The sequence below is a fragment of the Scyliorhinus torazame genome, chromosome 7 (genome assembly GCF_047496885.1).
Source record: "Scyliorhinus torazame isolate Kashiwa2021f chromosome 7, sScyTor2.1, whole genome shotgun sequence".
Lineage (NCBI taxonomy): Eukaryota > Metazoa > Chordata > Chondrichthyes > Carcharhiniformes > Scyliorhinidae > Scyliorhinus > Scyliorhinus torazame.
Window position 1 is genome coordinate 109913421 of NC_092713.1, and position 21109 is coordinate 109934529.

A 21109-nucleotide genomic window follows, 5' to 3' on the forward strand; every position below is an offset into this window, starting at 1 on the left:
TCAGAGTGAGAAGACCACGTCAAAGTTTAAATAGGTCAGGCAAGGATGATGATTTTGAACGCAGGGCGACTTGAGATCACCTGCCAAGAGTGATTTTCAGGTTTCCCAGGGTTGGAAGAACTGTGCAGATAAGGGACCACCATCCCAGAGGAGGATCCCATGGTCAACTCCTTACCCAAGCCCGAACCTACCCCAGGACCCTTGGGATCCCTCCCTTTGCAGCCTGGCAGCAGCAGAGGGGCACATGAGGAATGTGTTAAAAACTCCTTGACCTCCCCCTCAAAGTACAGTGTGTCAGGCTGTCATTGCCAGGTGTCAGTGCCATGGTACCATGCAGCAGTGCACCATTGACAATGTCAAGGCGCGGGGCCTGAAGAGGGGGTGGTTGGTTGGGGGGGGATCGGGCCATCCTCCTGTGTGCGTGGTGTGGGGTGGTGGTGACCCATTATTCCCGTGATGAGGGGGAGGATGCCCCTCCTTGTCAGGGATTGGGGTGCTCCACTGGTCAGTAGGGGGTTAACATTTGCATTGTGGGGGGAGGAAGGCCTGTCTCTGGACAAGAGATCGGGACGGCCATTCAAATGACAGCCCGAGACCAGAAAGCACTGGGAATCCGGTGTGTTCTCCGCTATGCATAATTTAGCATAGTAAAGGTCAGAGAATACCATCTCAGTGACGCTTTAGCGGCAATAGGACACCGTCCCAATTCTCCGCTGGCTGGAACACCTAGTTTTGAACCAAAGAATCCTGCCTCATTTATTTTGTTTTAGGATTTGTCGGATTGTCTGGAACATCCTGCATCCGTTTTGTCCAAGCAAGAAATATTTAAACATTATTTTCCAAATTAAAAAATAATCTCGGTGAAGGTCTGAGAGCCATGAGGAAGTGAACCACCACAATTGACGAATGTAGAAGAGATAAAAGAAATGGTTAGGATATACCAATATTGTGATTTAAATGCATGCAAGTATGGGGAAAGGAAAATGTTCACCTTTAATGATAAATATTTAAGCATAAAGAAAAATGTGGAGCAGGAAGTGAGCATTTAAAAAAAAAAATCTAATTAGGTTCCTAATGCTCAAATTATAGTGGTGGGATTTTCCGCGCAATCCATCGTGCGTTTCGCGGCAACGGAGGTGGCTCCCATTGGCCGGCGGTCCTGCCGTTGACAACGGGGTTGACAATTAAATGCATCCCTCGCTGCCGAGAAACACATGACGGGTTGTGCTGTCAGCAGGACCGGAAAATCCCACGAGCGTGAACGGCTGTAAAATTCTGGTCAATAATCCAATTGATACTTCACTAGCCTCAGGTCGATGCATTAGTTTTGATAAATGTTATCCTAGGATGGAAAAAATGAAGTGCTCACTTATAAGGAGGTTAGAAGGGTGTGATCTTTATTTTGTTATCTGATGTCACACTTCAGCCTTTTGGGAAAAAAAATAAATGAACCATAAGTAACTGCATAGAAAATACAGAGAATTGCTCATATATACATTTCATAAAAATAGAATACATCTTGATATCTGACTCCCAGAACTTGTCATCTTCTTATACAGTGTATTGACTTGAAATGGCTGGTGGCTATTTGGTCTTTGGTTAAGCACTGCTGAGAATGATGATTTGTCTGCCTTGTTCAAATAACATGCCAGAACAGTGCCTGCTGTCCACAAGCTTCAGATATGCATACTGCCAAAACATAGCACCATTTTCACAAAACTGTATTAGACAATGGCAGATTTCAAATATTTGCATCCGGTGGTCCTGACTGCTACTTATTTGGGTGGATAAAAAATATACTTGAAGTGCTTTTAGTATGGGTATGCAGACACTGCTATATAAACTATAAAAGTAGTCTGGTATTCAATATTTCCATCCACACTGTACGATGATGCTCGCACTTTCATCCTATATGTCTGAGGCTCTCTTAGTGGTCTAATTGTAAACACAACTCCTTTCAAGTTCTCATCTCTAATTGCAAAAGGTATCATTGAGTCCTCATCAACCATGTAGAAAATTGTTCGGGGATGCATCACTCCATCGTGTGTGTAAGCCACAAGGCGGATAAGATCCTGGTTTGCAGCTATACCAAATGGAAGAGCGACAAGCTTGTATTCCAAGGCATACGGACTGAGAGCACATTCGAGATCATTGGGTGGGCAGTTCTTCAGGCAAAATCTAAAATGCAAAAATTAATTTCAATTCATGACTTCACAAAGTAGATATAGCATGATGAAAATCTTTTCATATCGAACCAGAAAGACCCTACAGTCTCTGAAATTATTCCACGACTTCTGCATTCACCACCCTACCCATTACGCACGTTAATCTCTCTTTGTTCTCAGTTCTCAATAAAGATGTTGGGTTTAGTGTGAGATTGCGTCAATCAGAATTCTCAGTCTCCGACCTTATGGAAGGGGTACAATCGCCGACAGTGAATGAGAGTTGTTTTTTTTGAGAAAGGGAGTGTTGGAAGGAGTATTCACACCAGGCCTACAATAGATCAGCAAAATACCATCTTCCCTGGATCAACTAGTTTTGTATGATTTTTAGCTCACACCATATAAGCCGCAATAATCTTGTATCTCAGATGGAAAAACTTAAATTGTCATTCAAAATTAGATAAAAACATTTTAAGCACTTCAGGCAGGATTCTCTGGCCGCGCTCGCCCGGTGACTGGAAATTCCCATACGTGGTGATCTCTTGTGGTGGGTGCAGCTGAAGAATCTAGCCCTTCATCAATGACATGCTTACTTGTTTTATAAATTGTAAATTGCTGTTGACAGACAGCCCCATATATTATTCTTTCAATCCACTGAGCAAAGAGAAAGACAATAATTTTCTGCTTAATGGAGGACCCTACAGAAGAACCCAAACTGCTTGGGCGGAATTCTCTGTTAATGGAGCTATGTATGTCCCCACGCCCACGAGAAAATGGGCGCGAATCACTCTGGACTTTCCTGGAGAAAGTCCAGAGTGATTCTCCATTTTGAAGGGGGCTTGCAGGACCTGGAATACTCCCCGCAGCTCCGGCTGACGATACGAGGCTCTGCACTTCCGGCCGTGGGTCCGCGCATGCCGTCCTGGAGGCCCCCCCCCCGGTGACGGATTCCCCCGCCCCCCACTTTGGTCGTAGCCACCGGTTAGTTGGTGGGGGTTATGGGTGGTCTGTGGGGCAGACGGGCAGGGGCACGGGTTGCCCCAGGGGAGGGTACACATGATACTGGGGTTGGCACGTGCAGTTCTGCTCCCCCCCTTCCAATGGTGGCCCACCCCTCCGGAGGGACCCCCCAAACCCAGCTGAGGGTCCCTCACCCCCGCCTAACACTGGGTGGCAGTGGCTCTTTGCCTGTGAGCAAACATGACTACTCACCTCCTCAGCTCCCTGTAGAAGCCCTTCCGCATGGTTCACATTTTTCAAAAGGAATACTAATCGGCACCAGCGTGACCACTTGCTGGGGAGGCCGATGAATCACAGGAAGCCGTTGGATATGGGGTGGCTCCCGTTATTTGTATCGAAATAGGATTTAAGTGGTGATAATTAACTTCTCGCCACGTGACGGCGAGATCCTGATTTTGTCTACGGGAGCACGCCGCTTGCCTCGCAAACTGTTTGGTGCCTGGCGTGGTTCTTGTTTTTGGCCTCTGCCATTATTCGAGCAAGACCGCAACGAGGCCGGAGAATCACGTCCAATATTTTGTAAGAAATGTTAGCATGCAAATGTGTTGAGCAATGCATTCCTAAACTTTTTATACTTTGAATTATTATGACACAGTAGCACAGTAGTTAGCACTGTTGCTTCACAGTGTCAGGGACCCGTGTTCAATTCTCGGCTTGGGGCACGTTCTGTGCGGCGTCTGCGTGAGTTTCCTCCGGGCGCTCCAGTTTCCTCCCACAAGTCCTAAAAGACGTGCTTGTTAGATGAATTGGACATTTTGAATTCTCCCTCTCTGTACCCAAACAGGCGCCGGGGTGTGGCGACTAGGGGCTTTTCACAGTACCTTCATTGCAGTGTTAATGTAAGCCTACTTGTGACACTAATAAAGATTCTTATTATTATTAAATGCAATGGGAAATAATTTTGTGAATTGGCACTCTCTGCTTGGATACAGTTAAGTGTGCATTAAACAGGGAAGCTGAAAAATAACATCAGTATTAGAACAGAGCTGGTGGTGTTGGTATACTTACCTAGTGACTGGATCTCGCTGGTATTTGGGTGGACAAGGAGTGTCTATGCACTGGTAGCTGCCTCTCATGTTAAAGCACATGTGGTTTGCTCCACAGTGGATGTTTTGCTCCAAACACTCATCAACATCTAGATAATTCAGGGACAAAAGAAATATCGTTACAATTGTGGCCATATATTTGCACCTCTTTTGGCATTTAAAATTTGAGTGCCTTTTTTCAAGACTTCAAAGAAAATAAATGAACACATCGTTTTTTGCCATTAACACAAAGATACTGCCTGCCCCGTCCCTATCATATGATGTGGGCATTATCAGGATCAATTGGCTTGTTAACAAGCTCAATTGACCCTTAATCCTTTTAAACATGGCGGGAGGACTGTTGATTTCAGCGCCTTGCCCACCTACGTGAGAGCTCAGGGGTGGGCGAGGTGGTGGTTGACTGGGCAGGGACATGTCAAATCCAGCCCAAGGAGTCAATGACATCTCATTAGAATGGACTGCTACCTCACCTGCTGAGTATTTGCAGCATTTTCAGTTTTATTTGGAACGCTTCCTTCGCCTCAACTGCCAGGCAAAATCTGACAAAAGCTAAGCTCCCCATAGTTATTTAGTGATCCCAGCAGTAAAGGACATGCGGATAAGCCAATAGTTGAGAACAGGAGTGATCTGAATGGTGATGTCTCCTGCATAGTTGAACTGTCATTGCTTGATGTCCAGGTTAACACATGAAGCCTGTCCACATGACTGAGAGACAGATGGGTGACTATTTCTTCTGGCTTGTACTCGTATGCAAATCAGCACAGCAAAGGATCAAAATAAAAATGTATTTTTTTTAAGTCAGGAAATGAGAACCTGTGACCTAAAATGTACTATGTAGTTAAATCTATCTAATTGTGGCTGCTTACAGAACACTGAAGTCAACCAGAGAGCAAGCTCTAAGTTGATGACTGTTTGGCAATTCTGAAAAATGTATGTGTATTAGATGGACGCCTATCTACACATTATAATCATAGCAGTGCTGGTTTAAATTCCTGTAAGTATTCATTTACAACACAGGAAAAGGCCATTCATCTCAACAGGCCCATGCTAATGCTTATGAGCCTCTTCTCACACTTCTTCTGATCCTATCAATAGATCATTCTATTCCTTTCTCCCTCAATTTATTCTCTAGTTTCCTCCTAAATGAATCTATGCCTCAGATACTTCTTGTTGTAGCACGTTTCACATTCTTCTTAACCTCTAAGAGTCAAGGTTCTGCTAATTCCCTGCTATATTTATTACTGATTATCTTATGACTCTAGCTTCTGGTTCATAGAATTTACAGGTTATGATCTCATTTACAAGTGGAGAAGTCTCCTCCGTGTCTACCCTTTCATATTCTTAAGACATCAGTCATGTCACTCTCCAGCCTTCCCTTTTCCAGAGAAAGTGTTCCAGCCAGTTCAGTGTGACATTATGGGTAAAACTCAGTTCAGATATGGTTCGAGAATATATTTTTTGCACCTCCTGCAATACCTTCTAAATCCATTTTTTCTAAGCTGTAAATCAGAACAGTTTTCTGTGTTCCATGTGTGACCTAATCAAGGTTCTATAATAGTTTAACATAACTTTTAAATTCTAGAAATAGCCTTTAGAAATCTGTGTTGCTACTTTTGATGATTGTGCAATGGTATTCCCAGATCGCTCTTTACTCCAGCTCACTCAGAAATACAAGGTGAAATTACTCGCTGCGAGCAGCGTGAGACAGGTTGCTAGCAAATAGGGAGACTGTTATATGCTGTGCCAGTTTTTATTGTCTCTTGACTTGGAAAATATTGTCAAATTTTTAAATTTCAAACCATTTAAATGCAACAGAGAGACTCGTAAATGAGTCTCCAAAGAGAGTTTGGACTCTCTATGAGCTTCGGTGGAAAAAATATCAGGTGCATTGAAAGAATTAGCTGCTGATTTGCTGTGAGCACATTCTGCACTGCTGGCATAGACTAATTTCACCCTCTTAAGGAGTATGTGGCCTCCTGATTCTTCCAACCAAAATCTACTGCTCCACATTTATCTACGTTGAAACTAATCACATGCCTATTCTGAGGTTTACTTATCTTCCTGTATTTGTGCTCTTCTGTATTAATCACCCCCCCCCCCCCCCACTTTGCTGTCATTGCAAATTTGAACTCTCGAGTTCACATAAATAGTCCTAGCATTGATCCCAGTTTAACACCACTTATCAGCACTGCCAATGTGAGTAACTAGCTTTAAATTTTACTCACTTTTTGATTTGTAGCTAGTTTATTGCTGTCCATTCTATTGTTTGCCTCCTGACTCTACCGGCAGGATTTTGAGGTCTGGGTCAGAAAGCCACCATCAGGGTCAAATGGAAGACCTGACTCCACCTTGTGTGGGGAACAGTCCCGCAGTAGTAATTTTCCCTGAATTGGCCAATGGCTAGAGGAGACACTTACAATTCAATGCAGGACAGTGGATAGGCTTTCAAAGCTGGAGGGCCAATGGGAGGCCCTTCAGTTCAGAAGGCCTGCCTTTTCAGATGAGGGAGACCAAAGCCGTCTCCATCCCGAGGAGCCACCTCAGCAACTTTTTAATTTAAAAGTAGGAGCAGCTGCTGGGTCACCATGGTTGAGGAGAAAACCTTTTGTAGGTTGGCCTCTAACTGCAGCGGTAGCATTGGAGGGCCTCAAGGGCAGTTTTGGAGTGTTGTCCCCTGGTCTACTGCCAGGAAGCGGCTTCCAGCCAGCAGGCCCAGTTCCTGATGTTGTGGGGGCCAGCCGACCCACAGGAGAATTCCTCTTTTAATTGGCCATTAAATTACCCGAATTGGCTTGTGGATGGGTAGCTCTTGCTAACTTCCCACTTCCAGGAAATTGGCCAATTTGGGGAGGGGGGGGGGGGGGGGGGATGCTGGCCAGCTGCCTGAATTTTTGTGTCTGTCCATCTTAAATTCAACCCCACGTTTTCTGACCATAGTCATGAGTTTCTTTGGAAATTCAAATATATTACATCTACTACATTACCGTGATCTACCCTTTCTGTTACTTTTTCAAATAATTCAATAAGGTCAAGCATGACCTTCTCTTTTGGAATCCGTGCTGACTAAACTTTATTAATATTTTTTGTTTTGTCTTTCTTCAACATTATTAAGAAGTAGCTGTAACGGGCACACGGTTTTGAACACAGTCTGTGCCCTTCAGAATAAGTGAATCTGAATGGGAGGTTCCAGCAGAGCACAGGTTAATGTACCCTGTAAAATTCCTTTTGTGGTATTTTAAAATAAATAGGTTAACTGCTGCATTATTTTAGTGCACATGAATTAATCAGTGATTAACCCAGGGAACTGACAATTCTGGAAATATTTTTCAGAATTCAAAAAAACCCTCTATCCTACCATGACATGCTTTCCCATTAGGCATGAGTCGGTATCCACTGGGACAGAGGCATTGGTAGCTCCCTGCTGTGTTTTTGCAGTCATGCTGACAAGGTTCCTTGTTGCCACATTCATTAATATCTGCCAATCAGAAAAAAAGGACAAAGTATTTTATTTACTAGCAAAAACTTGCAATGATTCATCTGACATCTGTTCTTTGACAAACAAAGGTCGTGTTAAATGACGATTATTGCAGAAAATCAACATTTCAGATGAGATTAAAAGATGTTAGAGTTGAAGGGCTGTATTAAAGGGCTACACACACAGTAGGCTAGAAAAACAATCTGATGAACTTTGTTACAATATATGTTCAAAGACAAGTTTAAAATTGCTTAAGAAAATGAAGCAAGCATAATAAGAGGATTATATATGCTTGATAAACACTTAAGTTCCTGTCTGAAATCAGAAAATGTACATCTTCATTGCATTTTGGTAATTTGCCCTTCCCAGAGTTTCCTTTGCCTTCCCTGCCTGAAGGAGCCAAGCTGGGGCTTGGGTCCATAGCTACAAGCTGTCCATTGCTACCTTTTCCAAGAGCTGGCTTTGTGTGAGTTTGAATGTTATTTATTTTCGCAGTAAAAGTGTCAATATATTAAAAAGAAAATAATTGACTTGGTACCGCTGGTTTGTAGATACTTATTAAATTGTCTCATGTTAAATAGTGTTGAACCTAGAAGTAACCAGCTCCATCATTTGTTAAACCAGAAGTTTGAGCCTTTGTGATTTACCAAAAGATGGTAGAGAAGGGCAGGCTTACATATATATGATTAAGTGTTTCCATGTTGGCTGGGCAGCAATTTAATCTGATTAGAAGTGGGATAGGTGTTCAGTTAGTTGATCAGTTTTGGTGATGGAGATGAAATTGAACTGAAATCAACATTAAAACTAAGAGAGAGAAACTGTGGCTTGAAAAAACCCAAAGACGTGAGTAAATAATTACAAAATCGCTCGGGAATGTTGCCAGTAACTGTTGAAAGTGTGAAGTGAGCTACGCTCGTGAACACAAATTCTTGTGCAATGGTACTTCAGCATCACAGCCGAGAAGACATTTTAATCAATTTTATTTCAGGTATTTTACATAAAAAGAACAGAGTCCATTTATAAATGCTGATGTTTACCTATGCAATTGCCATTCTTTGCCTCATAGCCTCGAGGGCATGTTTTTCTAATGCTCCTGCCAGTCCTGGAGAAAGCTGCACGGTAAATGTTTCCGTAGCCCACGTGCGATCTATACTGAGAGGACTGACTAAAATACCACTGTTGCTGCTGTGGCTGTTGTTGGTTGAAGTAACTCATACTGGGGAACTGGGCAATGTTATAATTTCTTTCAGAATTTGGCAACCTCTCTAATCCAGCACAAGATTTCCCATCACCTAACAAATGTTGTCCAGGTGGACAGAGACACTTGAAGCTGCCAGGGGTGTTGATGCACTGGTATGCACAAGGTTTAGGCACCCGTTCACATTCGTCAATGTCTGCTCATATGACATGGGCCGCAGCATAATACAACATGAAAGGGAAAGAAAAGAGAACACAGAAAAAGAGGATCAGTTTGGATAATACAATGAGGGTCTCATCGTACAGTAAATCTGTCGCACATGGAGAAATCCAATTTTGGGTGGCTACTCCATTCAGGATTTTGATAAAGATACTTAATCACATTTGATTGCTATTGTTGAGTTTTTTGACAGCAATTTTTACAACACAGACATCTGTTTGACTGAGGCACATGTTTTGCTGACAATTTAATTCTAGAACAGTTAACTTTGGATGCAACTAATGAAGAGATCTTGTCAACATCAGAGTTCTGTCTTATCTAACAAATGCACCCGGGTGGGGAACTGCGAATATTACCTTCATGGAGCAAAGTTGGGAGTATCTTGGCTTAATCATTCAGTACTTCTTTGTACAATTACGATGCTCATTTAAGATAAGGAATGGAATACTTTCTATTTCTGACATCCAGTATCATATACTCCATGGTCAGATGCAGCAGTGTTAGATGCCACCATAATCTCCCCCCACCCTGAACCTCAGAAGAACACCAGTGCGTGCCATTTATTTTCTACTTCCAATATCAGCCACTCTGAATAAGGAACTGCTAACTAGTATCAATTAAAACATTTCTTTTTATACGAGCTGGAGCTAGACTGGAAATTTTATTTGCTTTGGCTGGCTATCATTAGACTAGGAATGCAGTTCAATCAAATCTACTACCTTTTATTGATGGAGCAAGTACATAGCTTTGTTGACTCCCTTATTAAAACAATCCTCACATTCTCCCCATGTCTGTGTGGGTTTCACCCCCACAACCCAAAGATGTGCAGGTTAGATGGATTGGTCATGCTAAATTGCCCCTTAATTGGAAAAAAAATAATTGGGTACTCTAAATTTATAAAACAAAATTAAAACAATCCTCGTATAAATCTGTTGTAATGGTGTAGCCAATGTTAAAATATGACAGGTTATATATATATATATATTTTTTTTAAAGCATGCTTAACAGAGTTTTGTAGTTTGACTCCAAATATCCCCCCTGGAACAAGCTGTCTGGCAAATGGAACATTGAACAGCATTCTTATAACAGAGAAACCTGGCCTGTGACTTCTGAATAGGAATAAGGAGCATCAATCCACTTAGATACAGCAGCCTATTTATGTGGTGAGGCATAATGCTGTTAGGCAGCAGGGGAACTAGTCATATAATTGATTTAAATGTGATCCAGGCCAAATGCTTTGTTTAGAAAAGATCGGACATCTTTGCAAGTTAAGAAGCAAATGTGATGAAAAGCCCAGAAACAGTCGCAAAGCACAGCACTAATTGTACTGTCAAGAATTAGCAACCAAATATACATATAAAATTATTTTTATTCAAATCAGGGTATACATAACGTACAAACAATCATTCGATAACAAAATACAATACAATTTGACACTTTTTACCTTTTTCTCCCCTAAACCCCTCCCCAATTTCCATCTCTCTCCACATCCCCCCCCCCCCCCCCCCCCCCCCACACACACACACACGCTGGCAACAAACATCTGTAAACAGAGACAAGAACAGCCTCCATATCGTCCAGAACCCGAAGGGCTAACAATATCTTCTCCAGTTTAAGGAATTCTGCAACATCCCCCAACCATGCTGACATCTTCTGCGGCTCCCCCAACCTCCATTCTAATAAAATGCGCCTCCAGGCGATCAACGTGGCGAAGGCCACTATAATCGACTCCCTTCCCCTCCATCAGCCCCGGCACTTTTGACATCCCAAATATTGCCTCAAGAGGACCCGGTAACATCTCCATCCCCACAATTTTTGTTAGTGTCTCAATCACCGAACCCCAGAACCTCACCAACCGTGGACATGACCAGATCATGTGGATACGGTACCTCTCACACCGATCCTCTACCCCAGCGAAGAACCCACATATTTGTGCTTGTGCCATATGGGCCCTATGCACCACCTTGAACTGTATCAAGCTCATCCTAGCACATGAAGGTGCAGCATTGACCTGGTGCATAATTTCACTCCACACCGCTCCTCCCAACTCCATATCCAACCCCTCCCACTTCAACTTTACCTCCTCAATTGCTGCTTTCCAGGTGTCCACCAGCCATCCATAGATGTCCTCAGTTCTCCCATCCCCCCTCATCTGGCAAGAGCAACGTATCAAGCAAGTTGTGATCTGGCAGTCAAGGGAATGAGGACAACTCATTCTGCATGAAATTCTGCAACTGTGGATATCTAAACTTCCCCTTCCCTCCACCGCTACCATCGGCCATTCGTGCTTCTCTCGCAGATCCTCTTTTTTTGTTATAAATTTAAAATATCCAATTCTTTTATTTTCCAAATAAGGGGCAATTTAGCATGGCCAATTCATCTACCTTGAACATCTTTTTGGGTTATGGGGGTGAGATCAACGCAGACATGGGGAGAATGTACAAACTTCACACAGACAGTGATTCAGGGCTGGGATCGAACCCGGTGTGGTGATATGCATATGCATAGTAATGTATATAGTTAATATATGACCTCCAACCAGCAGGTGGGGATAGAGGTCCACTATGTGACTCCAGAGATCGGGCAATTGGTAGTAAGTCATACTAGAGGACAGTTGTATTAGAAGTAGCTCCAGCAGAATTCACTTATTTGTTATGGTTTGTATTATAGTTTGTTAGTTATCTTTCCACATATTCATTTTGTTAATAAACTATCTTACTAGTCAAAGAACTAGATGTTCTGTGTGCATCTTTACCATGACCACAACACAGAACATAACACCCGGGTCCTCAGCGTGGTGAGGCAGTAGTGCTAACTACTGCACGACCGTGCTGTCCCAGCTAAACCGAACTGTGGTCTCCCACAGCTTGCAAACCTACCTTCTAAGAACAAGTGTTTTACCCATCCCATTCCCCCCTATGCCACTGCTTAAATGTTGCATCCAACCCTGCTGGGGCGAACCGGTGATTACCACAAATAGGGGTCAGCAACGACACATCTCCCAAACCAAAATGCCACCTCAACTGTTCTTTAAGGAAGACGCCACCACCAGACTTCCTGTATACTTCCCTAGGTCAAATGGGAGTGGGACGCAGCTAAAGCACTCGAGCTAACCCCCTTACATGATGCCTCCTCCACCTGAATCAACTCCGCTTCTTCCCCTCCCAATCACTGTCGAACCTTCTCTGCATTCGCTGCCCAATAGTAATGCAAAAGATTAGGGAGCGTCAGCCTCCCCCGCCACTTCCTTTGTAAAAATACCTGCCGAACCTATGGCATCATAACAGATCATAAAAAACACAGAATTATTCTATCCATCTTACAGAAGAACACCTTTGGCAGGAATATCGAGAGGGGCTGAAACACAAACAAAAACCTTGGCAGGACGTTCATCTTGGCTGTCTGTACCTGCCCAGCTAATGCAAGCAGAACGCGGAAGGACATTCCACCTTTTTAAATCTTCTTTCACTCCCTCCATCAGATTCCATTTATACATTGTGACCCAGTCATGAGCCACCTGAATACCCAAGTACCTGAGTCTATGTCTGACCAGCCTGAATGCCCTACTTGGGGCATTTACTGGAAATACTTCACTTTTGGTCATCTTCAATTTGTAGCTTGAGAAGGTGCCAAATTTCTTCAATGTACTCAATCTTATCCATACACCACAGCGGATTAGATATATACAATAACAAGTCATCTGCATACAGTGAAACTCAGTGCTCCCTACTGCCTCTCACAATAACTGACCACTCCCCAAAAACCCAGAGTGCAATAGCCAGAGGCTCTATCGCCAATGTGAACAGAAGTGGGGACAAAGGGCAGCCCTGCCTTGTGCCCCTATTAGTTGGAAATACCCCGAGCTAACCAAATTTGTCCTAACACTAGCTGTGAGAGCCGACTACAACAATCTCACCATGAGATAAATGTTGGCCCAAATCCAAACCTACCTAACACCTCCAGAAAATGCTTCCACTCCACCCTATTGAAAGCCTTCTCCGCATCCATAGCCACCACACCCTCCAGCACCCTGCCCAAAGACAGTGTCATAAAAACATTTAATAGACGTCTGATATTACGAGACAGCTCCCTCCCATTCATGAAACCTGTCTGATCTTCTGACAGCATATCTGAACACACCCCTCAAGCCGTTGTGCTACCTCCTTTGCCAGAACTTTCACATCTGTATTTAACAAGGAGATGGGCTTATACGACCCACACACCACTGGGTCCTTTTTCTTCTTGGGAATTAACAAAATAGACGCCTGAGCCAGCATGATTGGTAATTCGCCCTGCACCTGTAATCCCAGAGGAGCCTCCAGTCCCTGTCGCTTCTCCCGCTTAACCTCCGAAACACCAGTCCCTCACAAAATCACCCCATTTTATCTCCCTCCCCCCTCCTATAGGTATATAAAGGTATATCTTACCGGTGTAAGAGGTAAAACCTCTTAGAAAATGACTCAAACACTTTATTAATATGCTCTGGTGTCGTCACCAGTTCTCCTCCCTCTTCCCTCGCAGCAACTTGTAGCCGCAGTTGGCTAGCAGGCAGCTAACATTCTCCCCATACTCATATAAAGCATCCCTTGCTCTACGAAATTGGCCCATTGCCTTCCTCATTGTTATCAAATAGAATTCCCCTTCCAGCTTCTTCTGCTCCACCAAGAGATCCCTGGTAGGGGCCACAGACTACCGCCAAACTATTTCCAAAATGGCACCAATCAATTGCTGCCTCTCTGACCTCTCCACCTTGTCGCTATGCACTTTAAATGTGATCACTTCCTCCCATACACTGCCTTCAATGCCTCCCAGAACATGGAGGACGAGACCTCTCCATTCTGATTGAACGCTATGTACTCCTCGATGACCGAAGTCATCTTTCCGCAAAATCTTTCATCTGCCAGTAGTGCTGAGTCCATCCTCCACGAGAGTCCCTGAGACAGATGTCCTCTCAACCTAATATCCATCGAATGTGGCGTGTGGTCTAAGACCACAACTGCCCCATATTCCACTCCAACTATGCCCAGGAGAGTTGAATTATCCACCATAAGGAAAATCTATGCGAGAGTACATTCGATGTACATGGGAGAAGTACAAAAACTCCCTCCCTCCTGGATTCTGAAACCTCCAAGGATCCACCACCCCTATCTGGTCCATAAACAACCCCAGCTCCTTTGTCATTCCCAACTTGACTGATGTCCTTGTACATGGCCGATCCAGTCGAAGATCCATCACACAGTTAAAGTCGCTAACTATGATCAATTTGGGAGAGTCCATGTCCGGAGGATTCTATTCACCATCCACTTAACAAATTTGCCAACATCCCAATTTGGCACATAAATGCTTACCAGGACCACGGAGCCCCTTCTAAGACCCCACTAACCATACAAACCGAGCCCCCGGATCTTGCAACACACCGGCCAGCACAAATGACACCCCCTTACCAAATAGAATAGAGCCTCCCTTGATTTATAGTCAAATCTCGAATGGAATGTTTGCCCCACCCATTCCATTCGTAACCTAGCCCTGGTCTTTAATTAGCAAATGTGTCTCCTGGAGAAATATGAACTCCGCCCCCAAGCTATTCAAATGAGCGAAAAGTAGATAATCAAACTAATGTACTTTGAACTTCCAAGTATAATTATTACCTCATGGAATTAGGTAAACATATGCTCTTCATTTTCTCATTAACCCACTTCACACACACACACACACAACAGGAATCTAATTATTCACACTACTCTGGGTAGAATATTCAATATCGTGGGCGTGATCTAACCTAATGGGGAAGGAATCCCGTAATGCGTGTGATTAGTTGGGTGTTTCCCAGCGCTCGCAGTGCCGAGAAACACCACCCTATCTACTGAGACTCTGGTTCTATTTGGGCCTCAGCGGGGAATGCCTGCCGAGGCAGCACTTAGTCCAGTTTCCTGCACTGAGGAGCTCCGCTCACCGGAACCCCTCAGTGCAGGAGAAGATCGGGGCATTATTGATCTCTCAGCTCGCCCACGTGACCCCTGAACTCCCCCAAAGCCTCAACTCGCCGATAAAGGGGTCCTCAGGGCCCCCCCATACCTCATCGCACCCACCCAGGGCACCCCTGGGCCCAATCTCCAGCATGGGAAAAATGCCAGCTTGGCACCGCCATCCTGGCAGTGTTGCCTGGGCAGCACCAGGCTGGCACCCAGGTGGCACTGCCAGAGTATCAGGCTTGCAGTGTCAATGTGCCCAGGTGGCACCAGCAGTGTCAGGGTGCCAACCTGCCCAGAGGGCAAGCACCTGGGGGCCTTAGATCACCTAGGTGATCCCCACAAGTGTTGTTCCATCTGGAGACCAGCACTGAATGGCGCTCACCAAGGTCTTTGAGGCGAAGGGATTAGATCCCAATGCCTTGGGTGGATCTTGGGAGGGCATAGTAGAGTGGGACCAGGGGCGAGATTCTCCGACCCCCCGCCGGGTCGGAGAATCGCCGGGGGCTGGCATGAATCCCGCCGCCGCTGGTTGCCGAAGTCTCCGGCACCGGAGATTCGGCGGGGGCAGGAATCGAGCCACGCCGGTTGGCGGGCACCCCCCCCCCCCGCGCGATTCTCTGGCACGGATGGGCTGAAGTCCCGCCGCTAAAATGCCTGGCCCGCCAGTGTAAATTAAACCACCTATCTTACCGGCGGGACAAGGCGGCGCGGGCGGGCTCTGGGGTCCTGGGGGGGCACGGGGGTATCTGGCCCCGGGGGGTGCCCCCACGGTGGCCTGGCCCGCGATCGGGGCCCACCGATCCGCGGGCGGGCCTGTGCCTTGGGAGCACTCATTCCCTTCCGCCTTCGCCACGGTCTCCACCATGGCGGAGGCGAAAGAGACTCCCTCCACTGCCCATGCGCGGGAATGCTGTCAGCGGCCGCTAACGCTCCCGCGCATGCGCCGCCCGGAGATGTCATTTCCGCGCCAGCTGGCGGGGCACCAAAGGCCTTTTCCGCCAGCTGGCGGGGTGGAAATTCGTCCGGCGCCGACCTAGCCCCTTAAGGTTGGGGCTTGGCCCCCAAAGATGCGGAGCATTCCGCACCTTTGGGGCGGCGCGATGCCCGTCTGATTTGCGCCGTTTTGGGTGCCAGTCGGCGGACATCGCGCCGTTTCCGGAGAATTTCGCCCCAGTTGTCTCACCCTAATATGCAGATTTTCAAAATAGTGATCCCGCCCACAATGCGCCCAGTATATGTGGTGTTGCACCTTTTCACTCCTTAGATGGCTATCTGTATTGTGGCTTATTTAGCACCCGAGCCAAGTTCACCACAGTGAAGTATAAAGTTTCAGCTACTATTCAGGACACAACTCCTTGCTTAAGTTTCTTCCTACTTTCTTTATACTCTTCAAGGGCTTTGTTTGTTCTCAGCACATTCTGTGAAAGCAGAATAATCTAATCATTGAACTGAATTAATAATTTATGTGCGAATGTTCCTGATTATCGTTTTAGGTTATAGGAACTCCAGTGCAGTAACTCCCCGACTCTGATGAAATTTTTCTCTATTATTATAGGAACTTTATCAACAAAGTGTGATGGGAAATTATACAGGAAATAAAGTCACACCTACACAATACCCATGCCTTATATATTAGGAGATGCTTATCCATGTTTCTATCATTTGGACACCTCAAGATGAACTTGCATACACATTGATCGCAGTGCCTCTCAAAATACTTTGTAACATTCAAGTCCAAGCATCTTTGGCCACTTTAAATGTACAGCTACCTTTTCAATTGAGATGGAATATTACTAAACTCCATCTGACACAATTGTAGGCAATAAATGAAGATTCTTCGTCAAATCAAAGTTCTCAGCAGGATCAGATTAATTGCCTGATTCTCCATCTCTTCTTTTACCCTTTAACTTAAGCTTCTCTTGAGCGAACTCATGCTTTCTCTCTCTCTTTCACCCTTCTAGTTCTTTTCTCTTCCAAATTCCATTTCTAAGCATTTAAGTCTTTCCTGTTCTTCCAGTTCCAGCATTTTCATTCTTTTCTTTCACTCTAGCTCTTTCATTTGCAACTGAATTCTAGCTAGTTCTAGCTCTGATCTACCGTCCTCAGGTTTCACATCTTTTAATTCCAAATGCGGTGCAATATTTCAATCACTTCATACTTATGCTTCTTTGTCTCTAACTTTATTTCAAATGCACGGGCTGAGTCTATTAAATAAACCTTCATGAGAGCTTTCAATTTATTTTGCCTTGAGATAAGTCTTAGCAACTGCTAAAGCGATTTTGAGAAGCAGCCACTTTAATATCCTGCAACTAAAAAACTCCTGAGTTCAGTATCCTCCATGTATTCCTATCTTTGAGATCCACAAATTCCAAACCTAGCAAAGAATTTTGATCTCACAAAGAGCTCCCGAATTTGTTATGACTGCAACCGATGTCAATGCTGATCCAGCCAGATCTCAGATTGAAATCCATCTTGTCTATTGTAATCTATTTTCTTTAGCATTATAGAAATAAGGAGGGTCAGCCATTGAGCACACAAACACAGGACTTGAATAATAATAATAATAATAATAATAATAATAATAATAATAATCGCTTATTGTCACAAGGAGACTTCAATGAAGTTACTGTGAAAAGCCCCTAGTCGCCACATTCCAGCGCCTGTTCGGGGAGGCCGGTACGGGCATTGAACCCGCGCTGCTGGTCTTGTTCTGCATTACAAGCCAGCTGTTTAGCCCACTTAGAAGAAAAGATAAAACTTATACATGCAAAATAAAAGATATGCTGTTAGAAAAAATTACAAAATAGCCCCCAGAAATGCCGTATCAAAGGTACACAAAACATGGGGAGTGGTTGGTGTGGGAGTGGATGGAGGCAGCCTCTTGCAGGTATACAAGTTTGGGGGCACTGTTAACGGTGCTTCTGCCATTGTCGCTGGCCAGGTACTCCAAAAGCCCGGTGGTGGTGGTGGCCCTCAGCATGTGGGGACAGTGGCGACAGCACCTGGGGCTGGAGGGGGCCTCGGTTTGGCACTGATTTGTGGGAATCACCAATTTGTTCTGGGGGTGCTGGATGAGGGGTTTTGAGGGTGGCATTGGGTGGGATTAAGCGGTTTGGGGATCTGTTCATTGATGGCGGCTTTCCGAGCTTGGAAGAATTGGAGTTGGTTGAATTCCGCCCTCGGGTGAATGTCTGTGTGGAGTTTGTACTTTCTCCCGTGTCTGCGTGGGTTTCCTCCGGGTGCTTCGATTTCCTTCCACAGTCCAAAGAATTGCAATTTAGGTGGATTGGCCACGCTTAATTGTCCCTTATTGTTCAATAGGGAACGTGGAGTTACTAGGTTATGGGGATAGGTGGGGCCTGAGCCTAGATAGGGTGCTCCTTCAAAGGGTTGGTGCAGATCCAATGGGCTGAATGGCTTCCTTTTGCATTATAGAGATTCTATGATTATCGTTTCTGGCAACAGCCCTTCTAAATTCTTAACCACAAAATCCAGGACATATTACCCAAACCGAGAAATTGCTTTCATTTTAAACAGAAGTACAATCCATGACTTCCGAGAACAAATCTGATGTGGTTTCCAAAGTGAGACTCAAAACCAACTGTTTCTCAGGACAAATATTTTCCTGGTCCAAAACCGGGGTTGCTTTTCTTCAATTGCAAGACTTTCAAAACATTTCCAGCACACTCCGTAAAGGAGCTGGTTTTCAGTGGGACTACCCCCACAGAAACTCCCTATGACTGAAGCCCAATTGTCATAAATGCCCTTTTTGCCTCTTTCATCTTGTTTCTCCATTGTCTTTAAATATTTCTCAACACAGATTCCCAAATATTTAAACCTTTCATGTTCCAATCTCATCCCTATTTTTGGGTCAATATAATTTTAAAATGCCTGTTCCTGTTTACTCATGAATCTCCTGTACAGTGCAAATGTTCGTTGTCCCTGTTGAAAGTTCTTTGAAATGCAATAGCTACACATTAATTTCAACACTTATCCACAAATGCAACATGCCACAATCTGCAAATGCACGGTGTCCTGACATAATTTCAGAGTGTTGTATCATGCAGCAGGACTGAAAATTTAAGCGGAATTAATTCTGTACAGTTGGACAGGCATGCTATGCCAGCTATGTGGGAGACGCTCTGTTCCAACAATGGGTTACAAAACCCATTCGAAAAAATGCATCTTCACTGCTGAAAGCGGTATAAAGACTGATTCTCCAATGCTTAAAATTGCAAGAAAAACATAAAAAGCATACAGTAAAGCCAAGGTAAAATGCTTTTAATGATTTGACGTGATAGGAACAATTTGAAATTAAGTTTGTTCCGTCCCTTTTAATGAAGATTTGAAAATTAATCAATTTGGTGATGCAAATTTTTTCAATCCATTCAAAGCAATGTACAAGCTTTCGTGAGACATTTGGCAGGAGATTCCTCACTTTTCATTCCGTTCCTTTAAACAATTTGCAGCTGGAATGGAGAGCTGAAAACATAGTGAACTCTTAACAGCCAAGACTGCCATTCAAAGTTTCAGGTTGCATATTCAATAAGAGCTATGCAATGTGCTGGATGCATCTACAGAACATGAGTGTTAATTACATGCCTAATGCACTGATTTCATAGCCACAATGGGTTTTCATTCTTTATTTAATTCCGTATATTTTGCTGAACACTTTCAAGGGTAAGATGTTAAAAATGAAACATTTTGGGCTGCATTTTATGTGTCCACACTGTGATGATATGCATAAGTAATCATGTAAATAGTGATGTAAACAACCTCCGACCAGCAGGTGGCAGTGTAAATCTACCATGTGTCTCTGTACCTCGAGGAGTCTGGAGGCAGTCGTGCTAGTGGATAGTCATACTTGCAGCAGCTCGAGGATAATTTGTCATAATTAGTAGTTTGTAATATATTTCTCACAATTATCTGAACCACGCATTATTTTATAATAAAACACTTTAACTAGTCAAGAACTAGATTCCTATTGCGCATAATTCCGACCGGCCAAGCACCAGAACATAACACACACTGGCCGTGTTTAGGCGTGGCAGGCACGTAAAATCAGGCTGGTGTCCATCCCGCCACCTTCTCACCCATCCCCGAGCTCACCCCTATAATCTGGGACTGGGCAGGCAGTGAATTGGTAGCCCGCCCACCACAGTCAAATAGATAATAAAGGGCTAATTTGGCTGGTTACCTAGCCAATTGACCCTGATAATGAATTGTCCATACCATAAAACATTTGGTATGGGCAGTTACATTGGTGTGGGCCACCTGATTTAAAAAAAAAATCTCTTCAAAGGGCTGGAAGGAAAGGGGATTGTATCTCCGGGACTGCTCTTTGCTGATTTGGGGGGAGGTCCCCCAAAATATAAACCCCCTTCTTCTACCAGCCCCCCAGCTTTAAGCCTACCCTTTTCACTCCTCTCCCTGACCCGCTCAAATCCTGCTTGCGCAAGACTCCTGACTTACCTATTTGGGCTGCCTTCCCCTTCCTTATGCAATCTTGGCAGTGCCCACAAACACACTCTTAGTGCTGTCGTTACTGAAGGAGTGGCTGGTCAATCCAATTGGACAGCAGCTCCTGAGGGCGGGGTATTCACCTAGTAAGGGGAGGAAGTCTGACTCAGCCCTTCATTAAGTAGTAGAAGGGTATCAGGCATCGGCAGGGCTAATGTGGAATTGGGAAATGGTATCAACTGCAGTGTGATGTAAAGAGACACATGGCCTGAGACTAGGGTCAGTTATGGGCTGGACATAGGTCTGTGTAGAAACAAGCATGGAGTTAACTCAGATTGGGATGTGTATATATATATATATATATATATATATACACACACATACACGCACACATATTCACACACACATACAATATATTATACACACGCACACATGCATAATATTATATATTAATATTATATATATATACATAGTGATAAACACTTAAATGTTCAACTACCCAAGAGTCAAAATCTTAGTGAGACCTACTGAAAAAACAAAACCAGAACTTCTGAGAA

General features: G+C 44.3%; 1 protein-coding gene across 2 annotated transcripts in view; it reads right to left on the minus strand.

Moving 5' to 3' along the window:
• Nucleotides 1-1376: 1376 nt before the first annotated feature.
• The window catches only part of hmcn1 (hemicentin 1), an 838180-nt gene continuing 818447 nt past the window's right edge, over nt 1377-21109 (minus strand). Inside the window, exons 104-107 of one of the 2 annotated variants that reach the window (XM_072511250.1) lie at nt 8741-9097; nt 7584-7703; nt 4191-4317; nt 1377-2178 (exon numbers count right to left, since the gene is read on the minus strand). In XM_072511250.1, coding sequence (XP_072367351.1) covers nt 1812-2178; nt 4191-4317; nt 7584-7703; nt 8741-9097 — 971 coding nt within the window. In that variant the 3' untranslated portion in view covers nt 1377-1811. The remainder of the gene's footprint in view (nt 2179-4190; nt 4318-7583; nt 7704-8740; nt 9098-21109) is intronic. The other variant, XM_072511251.1, reaches the window with a different exon arrangement.